Source organism: Aythya fuligula, chromosome Z, assembly GCF_009819795.1.
Source record: "Aythya fuligula isolate bAytFul2 chromosome Z, bAytFul2.pri, whole genome shotgun sequence".
NCBI classification, from domain to species: domain Eukaryota; kingdom Metazoa; phylum Chordata; class Aves; order Anseriformes; family Anatidae; genus Aythya; species Aythya fuligula.
In genome coordinates, this window is record NC_045593.1 from 57,628,650 (window position 1) to 57,645,994 (window position 17,345).

The following is a 17,345-nucleotide window of genomic DNA, read 5'->3' on the forward strand; positions in this document are numbered from 1 at the left end:
GTAAATATTTTTGAGTATTGTGCTACATATGAAAGTGCTCAGACTAGCTCAAAGTTCAAGAGATGCACTGAATATAATATTTGGAAATGAGGACCTAAACTAGAGTTGAAAACACAGCAAGAAAATATCCACACATTGTACCTGCATGTCTCCTTCTTATCCTAGACTGACATGAAAATGGTGGAACCACAGTGTTCTTCCTTTACCTGCTCCATTAGAGATAACACATATCATTATGCACACACATTTTGTATCTTTGTACAAGTTGCACTGACACTCCACCCTACCCTACCCTAATGTAATTCCTTCTTCTCTTTTCTGAAAGAAGAGAGGAAAAGAATTCTCATTTTCATGAATAAACAAGATGCTCAGAAAAATCAATGTAAGATAATGCAGCTCTATGTTATTTCAGGCAATTACATATCAGAACATCAAGCTCACAGAAAAGAGGTATATTAGAGATATCATCCAACACCATTAGAAATTTAAGCTTTAAAAGAACTGCTTGATCTGCAGTTCATTTATTTTGCATTTAATTGGCTAAACCATTTTTTTTTCTTTAAACATGTTCCACTATGTCACCTGAGTTCCTTTAGACTTTATGTTTTCCTTTCAATTAGGAATAAAAAAATCATATTTATATTTGAATGTGTGAAATAACTTCTTTACTCCTGCAGATTTTTCTGAAGAATTAAATTCTATAGGCAAAGTAAGTCAAGAGTCTTTGCTTTGAGATGCTTCACTCAAAACTTAAAAAACATGTTCCCTTCAGCAGCAAAGAAACATCATACTAAATCTACTCTATTTCTTCAAGGAAAGGAAAAATAGTGTACACTATAAGAGCAATCTTTGGTACCAAAAATAAGGGCACCTTTTTGTAAGTGTGTCTTCAAATCTGAACACAACAGAAACACTTCTCATTAAAAAATGGCTCAAAATGACCTATCTCTGAGTGGTTCCATGTATTGACAGCTGTAGCTAGAAAAACAATTGGGAGGTTAAAGGTTGTGTGACAGCAGGATACAACACAACAACAATTGACAAAGTATTTGATATTTCCCTCCACCCTCCCACCTCTTTTTTTTTTTTTTCTTTTTTTTTTTTTCCCAAGACAATTCAATAAGATATTTACTTTTAATTATTCATAACATTCTTAAAACAGTTTAAGGATTCAAATACTCAAAAACAACAAAATTCAACCAACAGCAATAAGAAAAACAGCAACAAAAGCTGAGGTTATAATACAAGATCAGAAACAGTCCCCTGACTGAAGGCATTTACTTATTTGTTTGATCTTATGGACTTCACTTTCTCTACTCAATCCCATCATGATTTTTTTCTCTTTTCCTGCAAAAGCCTGGTTTATTTGCTCAAGAGAATATTCAATCCATGGGGGATTTCTTCTGTGGGCTGTCTGACCACAGTGGCAAGTCAGCAGTAAGCAGGCTATATTTTTCTTCTTTAATTCATGATGAATGTATCACTGGATTCTGTAAACACTACTGAGTATACATTCAAGCTTTGTTCTTAGTGAAAGTGGCACTTACTTGAACCCTTGCAGTCAAGATAGCTTAGTTTTATAGCACTTTACAGGTATAATAGCTGGTTATGTACTTCTGATAAAATTCCTTTTTCCAATGGCTTAGCGGGTATTGACACATATCCTCACTGGGATCCCATTGCCATTCCACAACATCTTTATGATGAAGTGCATCTTCTGTACTTCTTACTGTACTTTGCATGTGCTTTATTGCTGTACACATTTCCCTGTTGTTAATTTAAGTGCTCCTCTGTTATGTAATACATATAACGTTTTAAACTCTAATGGCATCCTGTGAGGACTGGCATTAGAAAAGTACCGATACTTCAGATCATCATAATAATGATATTTGACTGGTTTTCCATGTAAATCCTTCGGGAATGGCCAAAATCCATACAGGTGAATTTCATCACAAAATCTGGTGGCAAGCGTGTACATGAGGAGACCAGTGCTGGGTCGTTTGATGTGGACCTTGTTCGTCAGCCAATAGCTGCAAAGAAAAAAAATACGTTAAAATATCTCATACAACTTAGTGTGAATTAATCATGTCAGTAATGTAAAAGTGTTGACTGTGGATGACACCAACATGACACATTGGAGTGTCAACACACTGGAGGGAAGGAATGCCATCCAGAGGGCCCTTAACAGGCTTGAGAGGTGGGCCTGTGTGAAACTTACGAAGCTCAACAAGGCCAGGTACAAGGTGCTGTGTCTGGGTCAGGACAATCCTAAACACAAATGCAGGCTGGGTGAAGAATGAATTGAGAGCAGCCCAGAGGATAAGGACCCAGGGGTGCTGGTGGATGAAAAACTGAACATGAACTAGCAATGTAAACCAAGAGTATCCTGGGCTGCATCAAAAAAAACCTGTAGCTAGCTAGCAGGTTGAGGCAGCAACAAGAGAAAGACATGGACCTGCTGGAGCAAGTCCAGGGGAGGGCCACAAGGATGATCAGATAGCTGGAGCACCTCTACTGTGAAGACAGGCTGATGGAGCTGGGAGTGTTCAGCCTCAAGAAGAGAAGGTTCTGGAGAGGCTTCATTGCAGCCTTTCAGTACTTAAAAGGGGCTTATAAAAAAACAGATGGGGAGAGATTTTTACTAGGGATGATACTGACAGGAAAATAAGTAATGGTTTTAAATTAAAAGAGGCTAGATTTAAATTACATATTAGGAAGAAGTTCTTTACTATGGTGGTGGTGAGGCACTAGAACAGGTTGCACAGAGAAGCTGTGGATGCCCCATCACTGGAGGTGTTCAAGGCTTGGTTGGATGGGGCTTTGAGAAGCCTGGTCTAGTAGGAGCTGTCCCTGCCCATGGCAGGGAGTTTATACAAGGTGATCTTTAATGGTCTTTTTCAACTCAAACCATTCTGTGATTCTAAACTTATTTTTATCTATTCATCTTTTTACATTTATTTTAAATATAAAACAAACAAAAAGTTTATTCTCTCTAAGCTGAGATCATGAATGGTGACACTGGATTTGGCATGCCTTTACACCACCTAGAAGAAAAGTGACAGTGCTGAAGAAAAGCTGTCTAAATGAAGTTCTCAGTTCAGGCTTTAAACCTAATAAGAACTCACAATTTCTGCAAATGCTAGAAAATTGCAGTTAACCTCCTCACTCCAGAGGTCAGGCAACACAGCCTCTTGCTATAAGCTTTAATCTCCTGCAGCAGCCAGTTCACCTTATCAAATCACCCCTACTCTTGCCAAGTGATTATTTCACAGATTATTTGACTAAAAAGAAAAAAAAAAATAAAAATACGAAATGTAACACATTACAGAACTTAATACAAATGAAGCTTTACTTACTTTGCTTCTGAGTAACTACTCAAAGCTTCCTGTTTGCTAATGGCAGTCTTTGAAAATGTCAAAATCTTACATTAATAATTGAAAAATGGTTTGTATTTATTTATGCACACAATCCTACTGAAGCTATGGGACTGCTTGTTTGTTTGTTTGTTTTTCTGATCCAGTAATAACATGTCTGATTGCGAATTTAGAAGCCACAGGGAGTTTTCAAAGACACAAACAGTGGGTAGATACAGAACAAATGTGAGAACTGAACAGGATTGCAGCATGTAACTCACATTGGTACCTTCAAAATTTGTCACCAACATTGTTTTTCACCCCCAGTCTTTAAAAATAAAACTTCAGTGAAATACTGCTAGCCTGGTTTGGCAATATATATAGTAAATATACATAGTAAATAATAGCAGTCTGGAAGTACTGGTAAAATGCTTTTCCCAGGTCTGATTCAATATAGAGTTTATTAACACTTTACAGAAACACTGAAAGGCATATAGAAACCTAAACCTGGTCAAACTGTGGAAACAAGCAGCTGCAAGTAGGGAAACAAATCAGGACCTTACATAGCATTGCCACACAAACCTAAACCATTGCACTGTATTGCTGTTTTCTGAGGTAACTGTAGATTGTTAATTATTTCTACCACAGCCTAGACAAGGTGGCAAGGGAGATTAGCCGCACTGGACCAGAGTTAGCCATTTGTTAAACAGGGTTACAATAAGTTTGCAGTTTAGAGTATACAACCAGATTAATTTAAAGGCACTTAGGGATAAAGCAGGATGATACTTGATAACATCCACTCATTTGAATGAGAAAAGATACCAAAAAATATGTCTTTAATCGAATGTTTAAGTGTCTTAAAAGCATCAGGTGCTATGCAACATTAAAAATAATCATCCCATTGAACCTGGCCTCTTCAGTTTCCCTCTTTTCCAAAAATACACAGGCCCTAAAGGCTGATGTTTTTCAAATCACAGACATATATATGTGTGAAAGAGATTTTTTTTTTCTATTGTAGTCAAATTCTTTTTAGAAAACTGAAGGATTCTATAAGCAGAAAGCAATTCTAGGCTGACTGATTGCCTTTCCAAAGTCCACAGAGGGAATGACTCAGAATTTTGTTTGGTTGTAAAAAAAAAAAAAAAAAAAAAAAAAAACCACAACAGGATGGTAGAAATCATATTCGAAAAGCAAATGCAATGGGAATAGTTACATATACAAATGACTCATGTACTATACACCAGTTTTCCAATGTTTTCCTAAACCTGAGTTTTCAGACAGAAGTTCTGGAGATATTAAGCAGTTTGCTTCCTACTCTGAGAAAATTATCCATCCTTTTAAAACAAGACAATCAAAGGGGAGATTCTAGTGACTCTTGATCAACTGCTGGCTGAAGATGAGCCAGCAGTGTGCCCAGGTCACCAAGAAGGCCAACAGCATCCTGGCTTATATCAGGAATAGTCTAGCCAGCAGGACTAGGGAAGTTATTGTCCCTCTGTACTTGGCTGTGTTGAGACTGTACCTCAAATAGTGTGTTCGGTTTTGGGGCTCTTACTACAAGAAGGACACTGAGTTTCTGGAATACATTCAGAGAAGAGCAACAAAGTTGGTGAAGAGACTAGAAAACAAGACTTATGAACAGGGGGAAACTTATGAACATCTGGAGAAAAGGAGGCTGGGGGAAGACCTTGTTGCTCTCTAAAACTACCTGAAAGGAGATTGCAGAGATATGGGTGTGGGTCTCTTTTCTCAGGTGACAAGCAATAGGATGTAAGTAAACAGATTCAGGTTGCAACAGGGGAGGTTTAGATTGGATATTACGAAGAATTTCTTCATGGGAGGGGTGGTTGTGCATTGGAATGGGCTGCCCAGGATAGTTCCCATCCCTGGCAATATATAAGAAATCTTTGGATGTGACACATAGAAGGACATGGTTTAGACTTGGCAGTGTTAGACTGATGGTTGGACTTGATGATTATAAGGGTCTTTTCCAACCTAAATTATTCTGTGATTATTTTTTTCATTTTTTTTTTTAATTTATTTTTATTTTTATTTTAATGTTTGCTTGTAGAGATGTTATTGAAAAAACAATGCTGACCACTTTTGGCAATTTGCATCACGGATATAAAACAGACTGAAACTGAAACGCAATTATTTACTTTTTGTAGAAACTAGCATTTCCCTCTTCAGAAGTAATTTGGTGCCCACTCTAATCACATGCAGTCAACTATCTACATGAATGTACATGAGTGTCTTTAGCCAAACAGTAATCAAACTTGTTGCATTTAGTAAAATACTGCTATCGTCTAAGCTGAACTTCAACTTTACAGGAATAGGAAAATGGCTGTGATGAAGAAAATTAGCAGTAAAAAGGTATATCTAAATATCTTAAAAGGCCACAACAACTACTTAGTGAGAGTTTCTGTACAGGAATAAGGATTAAAGATGTAATAAAGAGCTTCTCACAATTTTAGAATTTAAATGCAAATCCTTTCTTCTGCTTTTCATAGTCCAAAATCATAGATAAAGGACATTTAACTTATTGATTTCCAAATTCTGAATTCAAAATATGGTACTGGTTGTGCTTACTGTTGAAAGTTTGCAACCCGGCATAAACCCTGCCCCAGAACAAAAGAATACAAGTAACTCAATGAATGAAATGGTTAGAGGCATTCAGAGCTCCAGCTTCCTGCAGCACGTTTGATCTTTGCAAACTCCTGGCTCCCAACTTCTTCTTGAGTTGATAAAATGGACTGTGTGGTGTGAGTAGCCTTTGTGATTTTGGTACTGAAATATGTGTTATCTTTTAAGTCACTCAAGCTTAGTCACTTAGCTACTCAAATATGAAGCTTTGTTAAGGCTGAATTTTAGAGATAACTGATGTTGTAAATGCTTTTTTTGCACCTGCTTTCAGTTTCTAAAGTTTTGTTATAACATCAGTTTAAGCCTAAACTTAAAGATAAGCCATAATATATTCTTCTTACCTGTTTATCTGATATGCACTAATTCTCTGTGCAACTAAGATTAGAAGGTGAGGGAAGCACACAGATCCAAAAGCACACAGCACCACAGATCCAAAAGAGGATCATTTGTTTCTCACAACTTGTCTCCAGATCTTCACTAATGACAAGGCAATTCCTGATTTTCAGGTAGGATAGAGAAGTAATTTAAATCTACAAAGGAATAGGTGAATCTTGCCGTGTTAGAAGTTGGAGTCCACTATTAAGCCCATATGTATCTGGCTGGAGTCACATACTGCATCACTGCAGTACTCCAGTGACTTGTTCTGATAATTGTGCTAAAAAACCTCCGTTGTGTGGCCATGCTGTAAAGCAGACTACTTAATTTAGAGAAATGTGCCAATGTGTAAAAGCACTTCATTTCTGTAGCTTTGATGACTTGAAGATAGGTAGCTTAGAAAAAGACTGCAGAGTTTGCCTGCCCATCCCCAAAGCCACTGCCAGTCTGTCCTCACAAGAAAAGGCTTCTCATTACTTACTGTATTCTCTCTTGCCTTACACGTTTTTGCTGCCTGCCAAGATGCCCAGGTCTTTTCCAGGAGAGCTGATCTCAGCCACTTGGTCAGCCCCCAGCCTGCATTGTTACAAGGGTTACCCCTTCCCTGTTGTAGGACTCCACATTTGTTCTTGCTGAATTTCTTAAGTGTCCTGCTGGTCCGTGCCTCCAGTCATCCAGCTAGGTTTTCACCCAGCTAGTTGTCCAGTCATCCACAGTATAATATCCTAAACTGAATGCAAGAGTATTCTGGAAGACAGTGCCTAATGCCTTGCTGTCATTGAGGTGTATGACACACAGTGCCCTCCCCTCATATACAAAATGTAGAATGTTTATAAAATGCACTGTTATTTTACCAGCTAAACTTAATAAAAGTGTGCAGTTGTCCCTTCATAAAGCAAGTTCCTTTTATGTGACTCGCCTTTGTCACATAAGATCATTTCTATTCCTATTCACACTGACAACAAACAAATTCTAATTGCTACTCTTAGAAAAGATTTTGACATTTTCTTGTGGAAGCTTATTTTTGTATTTCTATAAGAATAAAACTATAATCATCAGCAGACAGCAGTAGTACTCGATCAATAGAAAGTTGCATATTGAGAGATTTTGCAAGGATGTGTCCTGTTACTATGTGAAAGTAACACAATGGTCTGACATTGTGGAATAGGAAACATTGCTGAAATGAATGGAGATAGCAGGGGCAAAAAGTTGAGGATAGGACTGAAAATAAAAACAGAGCTTGCTAGATTCAAGGAAAAAAAAAAATAAGATACAATTCAATAATTCATTTACTTCTTCAGAGGTGCATGCAGAGGTTAGAACTGGTCAAAAGCTGCATGTGAGCCAACAAGGCAAACTACCAATACCTTTACTATTATGTGTCTGTCATTTGAGATGCTTGCATGTCAATTCTTCTTATCCCAGAAACTGAAAGAAGTCTTTCCACTCCACATAAAGAAGCAGAAATTGGATGACTCTTTACCAAAATGTTGCCATCCCACACTTGCTGTATCTCTATCAGAATCAAGCAAATTACATTAGAAAAATAGAAGCTTAAGGATTTTTTTTTTTACCATTGCAGTCAACAAACTCTCAGAATACCTAAGATCTGGCTTTCTAAATCTGCTTTTGAGTGTGTGTGTGTGTGTATACACTTGTTTTGTTATTGTTGTTGTTTTTAAATTTATTATTTCTTTCAATCATCAGAAAGTCATATTTTCTTAACCTCAGCTGAGCTCAAACTGTTTAACTCAACCTTGAATAAAAATAATTGAAAGAAAGTAAAACCAAATGAAACGTAGAGTGTGAACAGAATATAATATAAATAATTCCTTCTTTGATCAGGCAGTAAACCACCTGGCAAAATGATTACCTCCAATCACAAGTACAACACTCCAACCCAGTTCTTTGCCACTGGGTTCTGAAACAGTTACAATGCAGTGCAAGTTACAAATCAGGTTTACTGTACATTGGTCTTAAGCCTTGTGTCAGCAGTAAATTGGTATCATTTGTAATGATCTGGAAAAATGAGTAGAACCATGAAGGAAAGGAGTATGAGCAGCAAAACTCCGTCTACAGTACAAAACTGCAAGAAAAGCAATTAAGGATGTAAAAGTCCACACTGTATGTGACATGCATCACTTTTATATACCCAGTAATCACTGGTACAAGATTGCTTTGACACTTGCACTCATGTTTTTATGGAACCTCAATATTTTGTCCTTTAAAAATACTGAACCTGTTTCTGCAATATGAAAATATCACCTATAGCTTAATTGCAGTCAAAACCACCAGGCTTCCACATCTAGCAAGATACCTTTAACAATTATAAAAATTGAATGCGCTATTATCAGCATGATTTCACGTGAAATGTTAATTGAATAATGTGTTACTACCTGGTAATGACTCCCCACAGCTATTGACAAAAAATAAGTTTGAATAAGCACACAAAAAATATAGGCATCCACTTTAAAGATAGTTGATAAACGATCTTGCCACAAATGAGTAATATATAGAAGAACTGATGCCAATCTTCATGACATAAACTGGAGAATTCAGATAACAATTGTTTACTCTGCTCATGTGGAATAAGTGACTTCTGAATAGATTAAAACATGATATGTTCTTTCTGAAGGCTGTACTCAGTCAACAGGGAAAATCTGACCCGGTGGGCTACTTTCAGTTTAGCATATTTAATGTTTTTACTTGTTGAGTCTACATACCAAATTCCACAGGGTTGCTCAGTATAAATGGGATCAGAATCAGTCTGGGTATATTCCACTGCACTTTTAATTACTTTTCTGGAAAGGACTGAATCTGAGGAAACATATATATTTATAACACTGAATAGCTCTGCAAGATTACATATCAAGCTCTGTTCATTGAGTGTCAGGCTGATCCCTTTGTGAACCTATTCATACACATTTGCCTGTCACAGAAATTCCTTCTACAGCCACTAAATGGAGGGAGTATTTCAAATTAACAATCTCAGAAATTTGATACGGCACATGAAGAAGCTAGAGCTTGTATATTGTCTCACTTATGCTCTCTCAAAAAATATCCTCAAAAAAAAAAAGAAAAAACATGACATGGGGTAACGGGAGAAAAAAGTAACTTATGCATGAAGAGACAGAAAGCAGAGTAGTATAAAAAAGAGAAAACTAAGAAAGTTTCAAACTTATGTAGTGTGTAAAGAAGGTGAACAGGCTTTTCTTTTTTTTAACTTTAAAACAAGTACTACTACATAAAAGCTATGGACCCAATGGAGATATTCAATGGTACATCTAAAGTAGGCAGATGAAAGTACTTTTTCATACAATGCACAACTGAACTATGAAATTCATTGTTAGAGGATGTTTTGGATGACAATAGCCAACCTATTAAAAAGTGTCAAATTGGTAACATCCACAAATACAACATTGCAGATGAAGCTCCTTCTCAGGGATCTGTTAAACTGCTGAACACAACTTGGCATCTCTGCTGTTACTTTTATGTGTTGGCACCTGGCATCAATATGACCACAAGCTAGGGAGAGCTCAACTTGAACAGACACTTTTATGGTCTTAGATCCAGCATGGCATTGGACTTGATGATCCTTGGTGGGTCCCTACCAACTCGGGATATTCTATGATTCTATGGCATGCTGGATAACATGGTGCAAATAGCAAATTATACTGAAGAAAGAGGTATCTTGTCACGAGAGCAGCAGACAGTTTACTAGGAATTTATGTTTGTAAATGTAGTCAGTTACATATTTATTCCCAAAAAAAGAGAAGTTGAATCACTTGTCTGACCTTAAACTTTCTGTGGTCAAAGCCTAAAATTTCACTAAAATTCCACAACCCTTCATCTAACCCTCTCAGTTTATATGATTCTATTAATTAAAAATATGTATTTTCCCATTCCTTACTGAGATATGCCTTAGGCAGAAGACTGCATTACAAAAATGTGAAAGAATTAGTGTAAATAATACTGTTGTGAGTGTGACAGTCAGCATGGAAACACTGCTGAAGGTTTGCATAAGACCTATTTTATAGTTTTCAATGTACTCTATTTTGAAATGGTATACACAAGAACTGTTTCAGCAAAAGAACATAGCACTTAATGAAAATCTGAAACACTCACCAAAACTGTCACTTGCTGTTTTGTAAGCTTAATTCACTACATCAAAATTAAGGGCTCATTTTTGTTTTCCTATTATTCTTTCACTTACATTGGCAAGTAAATTCAAATTCTTGCATATGAAGCAGATTTCTAAGAACACTCAAGAGCCTGGACTCTGCCTGGCAATCTTCCTGATAAAGAGAGTGAAAAGAACTAATGACATTAATGTTGAACACAGTATGTTGCATCACCACAGCTAAATGTGGGCATGGCCAGCAGGCTGCCTTCAGTGTTAAAAACCATTCTGCAGAATCTTAACCACTGTGTGCAGGCTTTACTGTCTCTGGCAAAATAATTGAGAACATATTGAAGCTTACTTTTACCTATCTCAAAATAAAATAGTCCAAATTCCCTGTACAGGAGACTATTCTACTTTGCACCATTGTTCTAGAATGATCTGCTGCCAGAGTGCTTTAGTCAATTTATGGCAAATCACCTCAATAAGAAAGGATCAGCTAAGGATAAAGAAATATCAAGATACAGCATAACACTGCACTTCTGTTGCCAGTGAATAAAGAAACGGTGGTCGAAGTTAAGAACAGTTAAGCATATGAATCTGTTGCTCATACATAAAAAGATTTTGGTGTAATGGCTAGAATCCTCCACAGCCATAAGCCATCTAATACATATTATTTGGAAAGATGGGGCAGTAAAGCTTATAGCTGAAGTAGAGAGACTTCATGGCTAATTAACAAGATACTTTTAAGACGGAGAATGTCTTTGACCCATTTCCATAATATTTCCAAGCCATCACAATACTTTCAACAGAACCCGCACAAGCTTCTTCAGTTTTCATCTACAAAAAAGAAATATTGACCTACATTTAGAAGAAAATCATAGAATGCACAAATCTCTTCAGATATTTGATAAGAACATCCAACCAAAGGAAAAGACCCCTTCTTCAGTCCTTGAATCAATGACAACAGCTTTTTATGTTAAATCATCATTAGTCTTAGTATACTAAGATCCCATGTTGCAGAGTTTTTGACCCATTCTTCATGAACAAGGACTTTCAAAATTGCCCACATATTGTTTTGATTTTAAAACAGGGCAGAGAGACAACAACCTTTTCTTCAGAAAAACCCTCCAACAGATACATGCCACAGCATGACTACAGAAAATATGAGCCTCAGTCTTGTCACATCTTGGAGAAATAAGTTTAAGTCTTCATGTCCTTTGGAAGTGCTCTGCACTCCATGCTGTAGTACAAAGGGAGAGTGAAGGCCATCATCTTCCACCTGCTTCAGTAACTTCTGAAAGAAAAGAGCAGCACATAGAGATGGAACCTGATTTTTAACAGGCAAAGGGCATCCTCAAAGCGTACCTACAAGGCCAAGGTTTTCTTACAAGGCTGGGAGAAGGTCACACTGTCCATACCTCTGCAAGGCTAAGCAAGACTAAGCACCTGACAATCTGACCACTGCTGTCATGAGATGCACTCCTATTTTCTTTCAGAAGTTACTGAAGCAGATGAAAGAGGATCTCCTTCATTCTCCCTTTGTAATACAGCATGGGAGTGCAGACAACTTGCAAAGGACATGAAGGCTTAAACTTGCTTCCCCAATATGTGACAAGATTTAGGTATTCCAGAATGTGGAGCAAAAAAAAAAAAAAAAAAAAAAAAGTTAAATTTTATAACAAAATTCTAAATTTTAGAAAAATCCAAGTTGTTCTAAGTCTTTATCCAAGCCTGTTCTAAACTTGAAAGTTGTGCCTTTACACAAGCCTGTTTCTACAAAACATACTTCAGCTGAAGACAGTTAATTTCCTTACTTAGCCATGAAACTTTAGTAAATACTCTTATTTTCACACTAGTATGGGCAATGCTGAGTCTATGAAATTGGTTAATGGAAGTCATCTTAAAGTTCTATGGAATAAATAATAGGAATAAAATTCTAAACTATTTAGAAATTGAAGAACCTAATGACTACATATCCAGACAGATAATAAAGACATTCAAAACCTACTAGAGTAAGAAAACAAGTGACTCTTAGGCAAGTAAGATTTCTTTTTTTTTTAATATTCTCTATAATTCCAAAGAAATTTCAAAGTTTCTGTTAGAAACACTCTCCTTCTTGAAGAAGTTGAATGTCACTTGGTTTGTTCCAGCAGCAAATAGTAAACCCTGGAAGAAAGGACTTCATGAAACAGTATCTGCAAAGCTTACAGAACAAAAAATAAATGAAAGTGAACCCACTATTTAAGTAATAAACAACATATATTTATTGCTATTCAATACTACACAATCCAATTAATTCTGCACTTAATCTACAGAAATAGTTGGAATACTTATCTATGTATATTTAAAAAAAATAATAATTGTACTTATCTTTGAAAAGACTTTGTATAAGAAAGAAAACTACGATTTAACACATAGTTCACTTCAGATTTATCTGGTGAGAATAGCTGTCATCACTATAAAAGTGATAGTGTACTAACCTGGTCTAGCAGGTTCATAAAGAACCAGTCTGTAAAGAAACATCTTTCTCTAAATTTCAGTCTCTGGGCTATGTGAAAACAGGATTGCAGAGATACTAGCAGAGGCCCGTATATTTTTCTTTTGTGACTGAAAGTTACTTGTAGCACTAACAGGAGACGCCTCCAAGTGCTTTTGTTGAAAGAGAATTGATGCAGCTTCCAAAATGCTAAACATGTCAAAGTAAGAAACTGATGTCTTTTTTTTCAAAAGACAGCTACAATGTGACTGATAATGCTTTGCTTTCTTTCCATGAGCAGTATACTAATGATCAAACAGGCAAGATAACTTTTCTGGCTATTTATATGGATACTATCATTCACATTATTTAGACACCAGCTGAGTACAGGTACTCAACAAAAAAACAAATTTCTAAAACTATTTTGTAGATACACCAGTAGACCTCTTCAAAAATATAGATGCATACTGATTTCTCTTAAGGGACAATATCAGCAAAGGTCCACCTTCATACAAGCAACTTTCATGTGGCTGGGTCAAGTGATTGACATACAGACATAACAGTGTTTAAAGATAACTTGTTTAAAGATAAGGGTTGCAAAGGAGATTATATATGAGGAAAATTATCTACTTTGAATTTGAATGTTATTTACATGCTACTGGCCTGTCAGATGTTTTGAACTGACTTTAGTCTGAAAATGCTACAGCTACATGGGATTTTTTGATAAAATAGTTTAAACTCTTCTGTGAGTATTCCACGATATACAGAGAATCTCTGAAGCCAGATACTAACAGAGGAATAAATACTTCGTTATTCAGTTACCTGGATTTCTGGTCCCTCTGGAATCAGTTTACATTATTATTATACATCATCTGGAATCAGGTCTACATTAGCAAGCAGTGTGGACAATTAGGATTTGCTCTGTAGGGTGGGACAGTTGGTACTGAGTATGGGATGTCCACACCATGTACATAACATATTTTTTCCACCTGGCACCACAAACTGAGTGTCCATTTGCAGCTGGGACATACTTCCTGTGCCACAGGAATAGCCCAGTTTATTTTCACCTGAAAATAATGTGCTTTAAGACCCTTCCATAACATAAAGAACAGTAAAGGATCAGGACATTTACTTCAAAAATGCCCTGATTCAAACTAAAACCACTCATGTATGGACATCCAATAACAGCTAAATATTGGCTTAAATGGTGGCAGGAACAGTTTCCAAAATATTTCTTGAAGATTGTAATTAGCATGTTTAGGCTGTTCTTCGAAGTTTCATGCTAAAACTAGCCTACTGTACTAGAAAAAGCAACATATCCATCTATCATCTATCTATGTATCTATGTATCCATCCATCCATCCATCCATCCATCCATCCATCCATCCATCCATATTTATATAGATAGATATATCCATAATATCTATATCTATCTATATATAATATCTATAATATCTCTTTCCTAATAACGAAGGTGATGTCTTTTTTATTCTCCTCAAAGTCGACAAATCTGTCAAGAATAGAGATCATGAGAAAAGGTGCCAAATCTAAACTGGGTTTGGTACTCATTAAGAAGGAATGGTTGCAACTATGTTAGCACAAAAACTAGGTCTTACTTGGTATTGTCATGCTTTGGTTGCCACTGTGAAGCACAAAGTAAGTAAATAACAGAAAAAAAAAAAAAAAGAACAAAAAGGAATAACTATGTGCAGATGTATGTGAGAGTGGAACTGCATTTCTGAAGGAGAACATCATCTAGGAAACAGCTACTTATTTTTCAAGACAATTTAGACCAAAATAAAAGCAATGCAATAAGGATATTTTAAATGTGATAAAGACGATCCCAATTGCAGAAGTTGGAAGTAAAGATAACTATATAAGCTTGAATAATTTAACTGTTTATAGCTTAGTGATATTGGCAGACTGGGCTTGACCTACTTCCAACTAATTACATGTCTATACATTCCCTATATTCACTTCACAATAACCATCTTCTCATAGCCTTACTGGTAGGATGTGCATACACATCCTGTAACATTGACATACTATTTTTAAGACTTCCTTATCAAGTTACTTTGTGCTTTTGCACAAAATTCTAATCTTACAAAGGCCATGTTGGAGGAAAAGTTGCAATCTCAGGTATTTGGAAGTTTTCTGATCTTTTTTTCAGTAGGGCTTTGCATTTGATCCACATCGCCTAACAGGAATCTTTCTTCATGACACAATTTCATTAATGATAGGAAAATGTGAGCTACACTATGTCCCCTGTTAAATAAGTATCTCCAAATCTCATGCAATTCAATCAAACAGAAATATTTGGTTGGAACTTCATAAACAACTCGTGTATAATCTTAAAGGCAGTTCAGCTCAATCTTTTGTAGGCCCTTCAGGTCTCTGAAAACCCAAGCTTTCACTACATGATTCTCTTTCATGACCAAGGAAGAAGAAGCAAAATACCCAGCAAAGCTTTTCTAAGTGAGACAGTTTGCTGGCTGGAAGGACATTTCTATCACACAGTCTTATAGACCTACATAATATATAGCGGTAACAGCAACAGTCCTCTGTTACTCATGAGTGGAGACAGCAAGACATTCAGAGAATTTGAGTTAATGGTAATGCTCATGACTGGTGAATATGCTAACCACAACAGAAGAGATATGTGCTACTTTGCCCACACAGATTTGCTAATGTGCTTCAACTAGAGAATGTCTCTGCTCTAATACACTTCATCAGACCAGCAACTTTAATTAGCGCTAAGCTCTGCAGTTTTCCTTTGTGATTTAACATACCCTAGGGAATCTCTAAACTCATTGTAACTGGTTGAACACCATTATGTCCCTATTCTCAATCACCAATTCAACACACACAAGGAAATAATGGTTAGAAACATTAAGCATGCTAACAGTGCTAGTGAAAAATCTCAGTAGGAGATGTAGTATTGGGTTTCCATTCTGGAAAGCACACTGGGCCCAATCCTAACAAGGCAGTTATGGAAGTAGGCAAAAGAAAGCAAATCCATTTTAAGTAAATTTGACAAGAAATATAAGTATTTTTAAGGAGTTGACTTTTTTTGTTGTTCTTGTTGTTTTTCCTTCTCATATGCATTTTAAATTTTACATATATCTTTCTCTAAAAGATCATTGGGATTAATTTGGAATAAACAGAAATGATGAACCAAAAGGATGAAAGGGAGGAAGAAAAAGAATCATGATCATATTGTAAATGGCATAAGAGAATTTAATTGGTCTTACAGAATGAAATACCTTTGCCTTCACAATTAATTTTCTGTTCAGCAAAATACAGCTACCTATTTTATGGGAATATATAATTTTTTCAAAATTTGCCTACTTACCGAATGACTGAATTAGTAAAATTCCAGAATTTAGAAATAGACCACAGAAGTTGCAGAGCTCGGTACATAGAGACAAACCTAAAGGCATATTTTCCATTTAAAACTGTTAAATGATTTGGATAGTTACTTGAAACAATGCTGGACATTACACAAGATGATTCTTCTCATACAAAAAAAAAAAAAAAAATGCTTTTGGTATATCAAACTTTCATACACAGAAACACATATAGAGGTGAAAAAAATGCTAAACAGAGAGTGAAAGTATGAAAAACATAGGCAAAATACGTAAAGTATGTAAACAAACAAACAAAAAAACAGCATTTTCTAACAGCAAAATAAGGCAATCACATAAGACAGGTATTTTGTTTCTCTGGGATTTTCAAGATATCGGTGTATAGCCTAAACTCATACACTGACTCACAATCATACAGGTTTTGAATGAGAACACTTTCCTACACTGAAAGAAAAGCAATGTTGAAGACAACTTTTCCCCAACTAGTAAGACTGTTGGACAATGTCCCTTCCCTCTCCACTCCTCTTACAATTGCAGAATCATGGAATGGTTTGGGTTGGAAGAAATCTTCAAAGATCATGTTGTCCAGCCCTCCTGCCATGCGCAGGGACACTTCCCAGACATAGGTTAACCAAAGCCCTATCCAACCTAGCCTTAAACACTTCCAGGGATGGGGATCCACAACTTCTCTGGGCAACCTGTTCCTGCGCTTCACCAGCAACACAACGAAGAACTTCATCCTTAGCCTAAATCTACCCTCTTTTAGTCTTTAATCTTAACCATTATTCTTTGTCCTATCAGTATAGGCCCTGGTAAAAAGTTTATCCCCATCTTTCTTATAAAACCCTTGTGAATACTGAAAGGCTGCAGTAAGGTCTCCCTGGAGCCACCTTTTTCCCAGCTTTTACAGGAGAGGTGATCCAGACCTCCGATAATTTTTGTAGCCTTTCTCTGGACCCACACTAGCAGGGTCCATGTCCTTCTTTTTCTGGGGGCCAGAGAACTGGATG

At 36.4% G+C, this 17,345-nt stretch overlaps 1 protein-coding gene across 1 annotated transcript in view; it reads right to left on the minus strand.

Annotated features, from left to right (window-relative positions):
* Positions 1–1,247: 1,247 nt before the first annotated feature.
* ST8SIA4 (ST8 alpha-N-acetyl-neuraminide alpha-2,8-sialyltransferase 4) overlaps positions 1,248–17,345 on the minus strand; it is a 58,082-nt gene continuing 41,984 nt past the window's right edge. The window contains exon 5 of the mRNA XM_032206125.1: positions 1,248–2,030. Coding sequence (XP_032062016.1) covers positions 1,748–2,030 — 283 coding nt within the window. The 3' untranslated portion in view covers positions 1,248–1,747. The remainder of the gene's footprint in view (positions 2,031–17,345) is intronic.